This window comes from Castor canadensis, chromosome 11, assembly GCF_047511655.1.
Source record: "Castor canadensis chromosome 11, mCasCan1.hap1v2, whole genome shotgun sequence".
Lineage (NCBI taxonomy): Eukaryota > Metazoa > Chordata > Mammalia > Rodentia > Castoridae > Castor > Castor canadensis.
The window spans coordinates 36,321,666-36,332,391 of NC_133396.1; the positions used below are offsets into that span (position 1 = coordinate 36,321,666).

A 10,726-nucleotide genomic window follows, 5' to 3' on the forward strand; every position below is an offset into this window, starting at 1 on the left:
GGGAGAAAAGCTAAGCATTTTGTGTTTATCCTCTGTAACAGTCAGGATAGGCTAGGCTGCTCCTAGTAACAAACTCTAGTGGATTCCACAAAAGAAAAGTTCCCCATTCACACAAAATCTGATGTGGGTTAAGTCATTGGTTCTCAAATTTAGTTTTACCAGAACCCCCTGTTGGGCTTGCTTAAGCTGGGATCCCTCAGCTCCACCCAGGAGACCCTGAGTCTGTAGGTCTGGGGTGTGACTCAAGAGTCTACCTTTCTAGTAAGCAATCAGGTGATGCTGTGCCACAAACTTGTCAAGTGGCCTTTGGCAAGTTACTTTCCAGTCCTTGGCTCTCAGTTTCCATGAAATAAAAACTGTCCGGTTGGACCAGATGGTCTAAGGGGTCCTTCCAGGTTTAACACCCATGATTCTATGTCCCTCGGATCAGGCTTTATTGCACATATAATTCAATTTACTTAAGAAAGTTCTGGCTGAAAATTATTAAGTAGTCATGAGTTACATTCTCCTGTACATTTCAGAGCCACACCAGACACTTACGCTTCTGCCCTCAGGGTGACACTTCACATTTGCTTTGGACTTTAGAGAGCATGAACTAATGTGATCCTCATAACAACTCTGAGAGTACAGATGACAGGAAGGGAGAGAAAGAATACTAAAGGAGCCTGGCCACATGATGTGAGCTTTATGCATCATTTCCTAACAGTCCTCTCGGAGAGGGTCATACTACCCCCATTTTGCAGATAGGAAAACCGAGGTCCAGTAAAGCAAAGTGAGTTGTCTAATGTTATGCTGATAATAAGATGACAAAAATCACTTTTCTGACTCTGAACTCCCTCCTCTTCCTTCTGTATGGTGTGGTGTTGCTGCCTTTATTTATAATTTCCCCAGGAGATGTTCAATTGATAACCCTTAATAGCACAGCTGCCCCTTGGATCATCTCTTCATGATGCTCTCCAAGTAGACCCACAACCTCAGCAAGTCACTCCACTTCTCTGCACCTCTGTTTCTTCAGTAAAATTGAGAGCAACAGTCCCTGCCACGTAAGAGAGTTAAAATCCTTGTTGAAAGTATGAAGTGAGATCATGAATTCAGAGCATTTAGCCCAGAGCATATGTTTAGGGCTCAGTAATTGCTCATTCTTCCTGCTTTTGCAAATTGTAGTGGGTCTCTACTAATAGCACTAGGTAATCCCCTTCCCCCAAATCACATTTAAAAATCACAAAGAAATTGTTTACATTAAAAAAAAGGTTTTATTATGAAAATGCATGAAGTCAACTGCATCATTCATGTATCCACAATAGCAGAGAAACAGTGATAGTGAACCATCCCCACGGGGGACATGTGTCCTTTGGGAAAACATAAATAATGGAAATAATACCAAATACAATAACACAGCGTATAATAAGATTAAGTTAAGAGGAGGGACAGGAACTACTGAGAGGAATAAAGTGCATCTCATGGAGAGGCATTTGGGCTCAGGTGACTTTCCCTGAAGACGTCCTGCTCTAAGCCTGAAGCAGCTTAGTTCAGTTCCAAGTCATCCATGTACTCCTGGACCCAGGGCTCACTGGGGTTGGCGCACACTTGCCTGCCCCTTTTGGTTTGGAATCTGTGGGACAAGGAATGGACAGGTCAGAATCCTATGACGGCATCTGCTACTATCCTTTGCTTGTGGAAGTCATCTCCCTCTGCTTGACCTTGGTTCATGTTCGGCAATGCTAGAGGACATGCTTCTTCCTCAGTGGCCTTGGCATCAAACTTCCTGTAACTTCCTGCCCCACAGTGCTCCACATTAGGAACCAATGAGTTTTGCAACCATATGGATAGATCTCCCCATTCCCTACCACTCTTAGCAACGACTTGTCCGTGTGTTTTTCTAGCAGAGTTTAATGCCAGAATCACACGTCTGAATCTCATGTGAACTTCCTGACTTTTCCTGATTTCCTGGCCTCTATGTATCTTCCTTCCTAGGAGTCCCCTTCTTAGGCTCCTACCTGACCGCTTTCAGGGCTCAAAAAAGTGACCTCATGACCTGTTTCCTCACTGTTCTTTGGCAGAGCTTCAGCCCTAAGATCTGCCTCCCCTCAGCTAGATCACCTCTTGCCCCAGACTGGTCCCTCTTTAAATCCTGCCCTCACCCTCGTCTCCCAGAGCAGCCCAGGGGTTAATACTCACACCACAGCTGGCTGAGAGCAGAGGCTGCTGGTCTCATAGTAATCAATCACGAAGTTGCGAGGAAGCTTCCGAAGGGTGTACGAGAAGCAGCAGGAGGTGGGAGGGTCTGAACCCACTGGAAGGAAAGGTCAGGGTGAGATCAAAGCTCTACTTGGGAACTGTTCATTTTGTTTTCTAGCTATAGATCTTCAGTGAGCATCCCTGTGCACTACCAGAACCTCAAATATGGTCCCTCATATACACGCTCACCTACCCTAGGATGTAACTCGTTTGCTAAATAGAGAATCCTCAGAGAAGACAAGAAAGAATTCTAAAAGACTAGAACTGGCTTGAGTCTCAGAACATGTCTCATACTTTTCATGTTGCAAATGGAGAAAACAAATCAAGGTATAGTGAGGAATAGCCTTAAACCAGTAGTCAGAGACAGAGCCAATTCAGCAGTCTGATTTCCAGCCTGCTTTTCCTCTATTGGCTCTTAAGTTTAGATATTAATATCTTGAATATCTAAACTAGAATGTCTACTAGACTCTACATTGAACAGAAGACTACATGGAAATCTTCCCGGCTCCCTTTTTTCCCCTGCCCAGAGCCCACTGTTGGACCAACCCAACTGAAAATTGGGCTCTGCTTTCATGTTAGCCCTAGAAGTAGCAGCTGAAAGAGTGAACTTACTTGGCGCTGAGAGCACTGGCGAGCAGAAGGCAGCCCCAAGTACGAGGAGAGAGAGGATGGTCACGCAGAGCTTCATGGTCTTGGTGGAGGAGAGATTTGCACAGAGCTGAGACTGCAGAGCTCAGAAGTTTCAGAACCTGGCAGTGTCCTGTGCTGATCTGAGCTGGGAACCCCTTTTTATAGGGACTCTGAGGCCTGGACAGAGACAGGGGGCATAGCAGGGCCAGTGGAATTTCCAGGGTAAAGATGATGTCATGGCAACAAAAAGGAAACTGAAGCAAACTAAGAGTAGCTGAGAGTGAGGAGTTCCTCACAGCTCTTCATCACGGAAGAAAGGAGGGACTCAGTGGGGAGAAGTGGGCTGTGCACTAAAGGGAAGTGGTACACCAAAGACTATGACTGAGACTGGAGAGAGAGCTGTGGATCAGAGAGGGAGGATGAGAGGTTCACACCTACTGAAAAGTGCTTGGGGTCAATAACCTACTGCTCTTGGCAGTTGGCACCTTCAGAAACTGGAGGCTTCATGTCACTCTTCTTAGGTTAGCTGTAGTCTCCAGAACAAACCACAGAGGGAAGTTACTGACCATTACAGGCTCTTCCACATGAGATCAGCTTCATCCAGAAAGAGGGATCCAGGGAACCTGTCCAGAACAAGAAGGGAAAAGAAAAGAAATCAAGATTTCAGGATATTTTCTTAGGCTGAGGAGAATGAAGTCAGTAAACTCAAGTTTGGAAGACACAAAGAATGTCCTTAAATAGGATTAGCTACCTAGCAAAGAGTTTGTCCATGTGATAGACAGTAAGTGTAACCAACCTAAGTGTGTGGGTATTTCTCATCCTGTCCATAAGGAATGCCTCATGTCCCCAGATGCTAGGGACCGTGTAGAAGATGAAGCTCACCAAGATCAGGGATACAGTAATGCATGAGATGGGGCAAATGAGGAAGTTCAGACAACGGGACCAAGATCTCACCCACCTTTAGCTCAGCTACTTTGACCCTCTGCTTGCTCCCAACCCTGTATTGTGACCTGTTCTGCCCTGAGAAAGAAAATAGAAGAGTGAAAGAGGAAGCCAAGCTCCTTGATGCTTTTGAGTTATTAGATAGAAGGGGACAGAGCAGCATCCTAGAGGTACTTCAAGGTCATTTGATAAAATACAAGGTTGTCCTACCTCATCCTCCCCTTCTCTTCCCACACACAAGCTGCACTTAACCTTTTACCTCCATTCTCTCTGTCCTCATCCTTGTCTTTGTACAGGATTTGTTTCAAATGTTCTGGTTTTCCCCAAGACCCCCACCTGCCATTCTGTGTTCCCCGATAGCTCACATACTCATCTCTCTCACACTACCTCCTGGCTGATGCAATATCATTGTCATGTCTCAAAGACCTGGCTTTAGGAAAAGGAACATGCATCTGGGTTCCCCAGAGCCACATGGATTTCATTATCAATGGCATTTCAATTCAACCCACCTTCCTAATCACCTGCTGTTTGTAGATGAAACAGCTGAATGAAGCCCCACGTCCCACCCTCAAGGAGATCTTAGGCTGGTGATGGCATTGACAGTGTCAGAATAGCCATCCCATAAGGTGGAATAAGGGAAGTGACAAGAAAGAGGTAGAAATGGAGTGTCAGGAAGCCTGACGATGAAGGTGGGTGGTTCCAACTTAAGTCTAAACCCACAGTGTGCTAAGGACGAGCTTCTGTTCCCATGAGCCCAGAGTGCTGATCTTCAGAGACGGTGGAGCCATCTTCTCTGGGGGCATCAGGAAGATTAGTCTGGGAAGTAAGAGTCTTGTTTTGAATAGAGGGTCCTCAGAGAAGACAAGAATTCTAGAAGACTGGAACTGGGTTAGGTCTCAGAGAATGTTCCATTGCCTTCATGTTACAGACTGCAAACCATGGAGAGGACAAGGACTTGCTTAAACCAGTAGCTAGAGGTAGGGGCAGTCAGTCTGACTTCTAGCACATCCTTTTCCTCCATTGGTTGCTAAAATTGGACCTTGAATATTATTGACTGTCTACTAGACATGTGGGGAACCTCTGATGGTAATAGATTCTCGGAAGAGATTAGAGAAATGCTGGAGAGACAACGCTGTCGATGCAGACATTCTGGCCTTTTATAGGGTGGTGAGATTCAGGAGTGTTGGGGACAACACTAGGTTTGGGGGCCAAGAGCATGAACCTCTGGGAACTGGAATGCCTGGAACTGAACTGGAAGATTATTTGAGGGCAAATGTTGAGACTGAAAAATCAAGGTGAGCTGGGACATAGAGTCACATTGCCAAGATAATAACCAAGGAGAGGTAAATCCTGTGGTTTTGCCAGTGTGGTATTCATGGCATTTTGGGGAAATGGGAGCAGAAACTGAATTGTAGATCAGGCAGACAAACATACAATTATCCAAATTGAAGGGTTCACAATTTCAAACTATACTGCAAAGCCATAGCAATAAAAACAGCATGTTACTGGCACAAGAACAGACATAAAAACCAGTGGAACAGACTAGAAGACCCAAATATGAATCCACACAGCTATGCCAAACTGATTTTTGACAAAGACACCCAAAGTATTTGATGGAGAAAAGACAGCCTCCTCAACAAATGTTGCAGGGAAAACTGGATATCTGCATGTAGAAAACTGAAACTAGATCCATGTCTTTCACCCTGTACAAGTATTAACTCAAAGTGGATTAAAGACCTTGATATAAGAAGCTAGTGCAAGAAAGAGTGGGGAATAGTTTGGAATTAATAGGCATGGGCAATGACTTCCTTTTTTTTTTTTTTACATAAAATTTTTTTTTCATTTTTCTTTTATTATTCATATGTGCATACAAGGCTTGGTCATTTCTTCCCCCTGCCCCCACCCCCTCCCAAATGGCTCAGCAACTGAGAAAAAGTATTGACAAATGGGAACTACTTGAAGTTAAAAATCTTCTGCATGCAAAAGAAATGGTCACCAGGTTGATGAGATAGCCCACAGAATGGGAGGAAATCTTTGCCAGCTATATATCTGACAAGGGCTTAATAACAAGAATATTCAGGAAGCTCAAAAAACTAAACTTCTCCAAAATCAATGACCCAATGAAGAAATGGGCAAAGGAACTGAACAGAGCTTTTTCAAAGGAAGAAGTCCACATGGCCAAAAAACAGATGAAGAAATGCTCAACATCCCTGGCCATAAAGGAAATGCAAATCAAAATCACACTAAGATTCCACCTCACTCCAGTTAGATCGAACAATGACAAAGTTGGTGAGGATGAGGGAAAAAAGGAACCTTCATACACTGTTGGTGGGAATGTAAATTAGTACAGCCACTATGGAAAACAGTATGTAGGCTCTTCAAAAAAGTAAAAAGAGAACTGCCATATGATCCAGCAATTCCTCTTCTAGGGATATACCCAAAGGAGTGGAAATCAAGTTACAATAAAGGCATCTGCACACTATAGCTAAGCTATGGAAACAACCAAGATGCCCCACTACTGAGGAATGGATTAAGAAAATGTGGTATCTATACACAATGGAATTTTATTCAGCGATGAAGAAGAATGAAATTTTGTCATTTGCAGGTAAAGAGATGGAACTAGAGAACATCTTAAGTGAAGTTAGCAGGTTCAGAAAGCCAAAGGTCGCATGTTTTCTCTCATGTGTGGAATATAGACCTAACAGAAATACAAGCAGTATTATGAAAAACAGATCATACAAGAGAGGAAGGGTAAAAGAAGGAAGTTAAGAAGGTGAATATGGTTGATATACTTCCTATACAAGAATGAATATAGAAATTGTAAGCCTGTCGAAATCACCCTAAGAAGGGACTAAAGTGGAAAGGAGAAAAATACAGGAGATGAACCAATTCAGGTTATAATTACATATATACATGGAAATGTTCCAAGGCAACCAATGTAGAGCTACCTTAAATGAACAAAAATGTTATTTTTTCCCCAAAAATGGAGAACAGAAAGGCAGAACAGGTCCTGTCTGGAGGGTTGGTACCAGTGGGAGGGGAGAGGATGCAGGGACAGGGTGTAGGGGGGTGACTATGGTGCAAATTTTGTGTACACATGTATGCCGGTGGAAAAATGAGACCTGTTGAAATAATTCCAGGAATGGGGGAGGGGAGATAAAGGAGAATGATGGAGGGGTGAATTTAACTATGATACAGTGTAAGAACTTCTGTAAATATCACAATGTAACCTCTGTTACGTTGTTCCAACTATTTACCTATCTGTTTCAAGGTAAATAGTTCCATCTATTTACCTGCAAAAAAATGTTTAAAAAACAGTAAATTACATTTTATATAAAAACAAAGTGGAAGGTTCAAATAGTATCTGTAGGATAATGAGCTGGCTGAAGCAGGTCACCAGTGGCTGCAACCACTGAGCAAAGGAGTTCCAGACACATTGTTTTTAACATAGAAAGGGGCCTTAATCACCTGCCATGCGTGCTCTTTGGCTGTCTAGGGCAGAGGGCAGTGACTTCAGGGGGTGTTAAATTCCATGAAGGCAATGGAAGATGCTTTGAGATGAGTTTCAATATGTCACCAGTATTTAGTGGGTTGGAGAAAACTTTCCGTGTTCTTTATGAAGCATCTGCCCTTAAACTTGTTTCTACCCTCTTCCCATGCAGATCACAGGGAATCTTCCAGCAAGAGAAGAAAATACTCCTATATAGTTTTATTGAACACCTAGTACGTGACAGGGCCTGTGACAGAGGTTGAGAATTCATGCTTCAGATGGTGGTTGTGAACAATCAAAGAAGGCTTCATGTCTAAATTACTTTTCAAAATTGTATTAGTTCATTTTTCTTTTATAAAAATATGCATGGTGGGCTGGGGGAGTGCCTCAAGTGGTAGAGAGTCTGCCTAGCAAGCATGAGGCTCTGAGTTCAAACCCCAGTACTACCAAAAAACAACAAAAAAAAACCCAAGCAAACAAGCAAAAATATGCATGGTCGTTGTGCAAAATTTGGAATCTATAAGCAGGCATAAATCAGAACCAAAAAATTATCCTATCATTCCACAACTACTTTTATATTTTACTATTAGTACCTAATAGTATTTCTTGAATTAATGTGTTATTATTGTTGCTTAATAATTCTTCCATGTTACTAAACACACAAACATTACCCAAAAATAGCACTAATGATTGCATGATATTTTACAATATGGATATGTCAAACTTTGTATTTACCCATTCTGCTATTTAGGTCAGTCCATTTAACTTGTTCTAAATTTTTCTCTGTTATAAGTTGTGTTAAGCCTTGAAGGATGAGAGAATAGAGATGGGTTATTTGGCAAAAAACAAGAGACCACATAAAATACATTTATTGTGTTCTATTGCACAGTAGGGTGACTACAGATAATGACAGCATACTAAATAGTTCAAAAAACTGGAAGGATTTTGAATGTTTTCACTATAAAGAAATGAGGAGCGGGTAGATGTGCTTATCCTGATTTCAACATTGCACAATGTTACATGTATCAAAGCATCACACAGTGCCATGAGTATGTCTACTTTTGTGTCAACCAAAATTTTTAGTTAAAACGCTTGAAATTTATGGAATAATAGTAGCTAGCATGTCACACAGCACTTACTATGAGGCAGCAATGTCTTAAGTCTCTCACAGATACTAATGGGTTTAATTCTCACAGACCCTTTGAGGTAAGGATTGTTATTCTCCCCTTTTACACATGAAGACACTGAAGCAAACGAGAGGTAAATAACCTGCAGGAGGACACACAGCAGATACACAGCAGACTTGGAAATGACACCAAGCAAGTCTGGCTCTAGAGGGTAAATAAACCAGAAAGAGAAACGTGCTTTGTTATAAATCGATGTTCAAAGCTTAGCAGCCGGAGTCCTGTTACTGTGACAGAATGACTTTCACTTTTGCAGTTCTCAGGATTCTGAGCAGGAGCATCCATGGACTTCTCTCTTTTTCATAGAAAATTCAGAGAATTAGACAGTGGTTTTCCACCCTTGTTCCTTCCTATTACTGCTTATCCTCTCTCTTCAACAAAATTAGAGATAAGGGCAAAATAGTTTCTGCCGGGTATCGAGGGGGTGGGGGCCAGGGAGGGGGCTGAGTGGGTGATAAGGGAGGGGGTGGAGGCAGGGGGGGAGAAATGACCCAAGCATTGTATGCACATATGAATAATAAAACAATAAAAATTTTTTTAAAAGATCGTGGTTTTCCTTATTTGTTAAAAATATTAATCCCTATGGCTCCCATGGGACAAGCCAGTGCCTATTGTAATTGTGGTTTATAGAAAGAGGACACCTTTGTCAAGTTGACACCTCACTCATTAAAAGTAGGGAAGAAAGTCATGTTGTTAAGGAACTGCGGGTAGCTCAGATGGGCTCAGTCTTGATTTCAGGAAATCTGAAGGACAAGCTGAAAGGCCAAAAAGTAGGCAGGGAGGGGTTAGGTAACACGGAAGTTTTCAATTCATTCCAGAAACAATGCAGGGGGGTTGAAGAATGTTAGGAGACAGAAACCAATTTGAACTTTAGCAAAATTGCATTGGCTGCTGTGTGGTGGGACAGATTAAAAGAGCAAAGTGAGAGAAAAGCCAGTTGTCAAGGACACTCTGACTGTGATCATGGTGAGAAACTGATGGAACCGACAGAAACCGCAGACACAGCCATGGGGCTGATGAGAGATAGAGGTGTGCAATTTCCAGTACAGATGAGGCCTGGTGACTGAAGAGATGTAGAAGAGGGAGGTGGGTGGGAGGGATGTGGCAAGAGGTGTCAAGGGTGACTCCCGGGTTTCTGGCTTGGCAGCTTGATTGGACCCATTGCTTTTTATTGAGTAGAGAATACAGGAGTCGGGGAATGGATGGGATCAAATCCCAAGATATATGCTCTGATCTAGTGCACACTCACAAAATAGCCAGAGGAAATGGCAATAAGGCCCCAAGACAGGAAACAAAGGGCTGGTTGCAGAAAGAAGGGGTTGCATCAATGAGACTTTTTCTCTCTAGGGTTTGAGAAAGGGGCTCCAGGATGTCTAGGTTAGAAACCTGCAACCTATGTTGACCACATCTGAAAAAAAGAAGCCAGGATTAGACAAAACAAGGGTGTCATTATTCATGCTGCAAAAAGAGCTGAGGATAACACCTGGCAAGTAGAGTCATGGAGCCAGAAAATGGGAGAAAACCAATCCAGCAGGGCCAGCATGGGAAGCAGGACACACAAGGAGGAGACAAGCAGAGCAACTGAGGCAAGAATCCTGGAGAAGATGAATTGCTCAGGCAGAATTCCCTTGACTCTTGGGAGGGATGTTCCGCTGGACTGAGGTGGGGCCTCAAGGAGGGTGGAATTAGAGGGACATACAGGACACAAATCAAGCTCCATGCTGAGGGGTCTACCATGCTGACTGTTGGTACTTTCTGTCACAACCACCTAAGGGATCTTGAATATTCCCCAATGATCAAGATCTTGACTCCATAGCCTTTCTTATCCTTCCTTCTCATTTTTATTTCAACTCCGTCATAAGAGTTAAGCCATATAAGCTCTATGCATCTAGTTAGTCAAATCTGTGATTTATTCATTCACCAAATAATTATGAAACATTGCGATATGTCAGACATTGTGGTTATCATTGGTAATAGTGCAGATAATGAAACATAAAATTGACCAATTCCATCTGAGCAAGTCATTTCACCTGCAAACATCAACTTGCCACTTAAGAAATTTCTAAGACCCTTCCAACTTAGACCTCCTCACCAACATATATGCTATACATATAAGTATGTTATTTTCCAGTCCAAGTAAATACACATGACAAAGGACTATTTCCTGGTTTGGGAATTAGTATAGAAAGTCTTATAAATATATAAACACTAAGATAGAATGACATGTTCAATAACTCACTTC

At 42.5% G+C, this 10,726-nt stretch overlaps 1 protein-coding gene across 1 annotated transcript; it reads right to left on the minus strand.

The window, feature by feature from the left end:
- Positions 1-1,236: 1,236 nt before the first annotated feature.
- On the minus strand, positions 1,237-3,185 carry LOC109683321 (C-C motif chemokine 4). Its single transcript, XM_020159103.2, has 3 exons — positions 2,851-3,185; positions 2,179-2,293; positions 1,237-1,612 (listed from the first exon to the last, which is right to left on the minus strand). Exons 1-3 carry the CDS (start codon positions 2,924-2,926, stop codon positions 1,525-1,527), a joined length of 279 nt encoding a protein of 92 aa, XP_020014692.1. The 5' UTR covers positions 2,927-3,185; the 3' UTR covers positions 1,237-1,524.
- Positions 3,186-10,726: the final 7,541 nt, after the last annotated feature.

What these genes read in the sequence shown, in the direction of transcription:
- LOC109683321 (XM_020159103.2), bottom strand. Translation starts at nt 2,926, where the DNA reads ATGAAGCTCTGCGTGACCATCCTCTCTCTCCTCGTACTTGGGGCTGCC. An exon ending in GCCAGTGCTCTCAGCGCCAA is followed by an intron (nt 2,294 to 2,850) that starts GTAAGTTCACTC and finishes CTTTCCTTCCAG; the next exon opens with TGGGTTCAGACCCTCCCACC. An exon ending in TGCTCTCAGCCAGCTGTGGT is followed by an intron (nt 1,613 to 2,178) that starts GTGAGTATTAAC and finishes CTTGTCCCACAG; the next exon opens with ATTCCAAACCAAAAGGGGCA.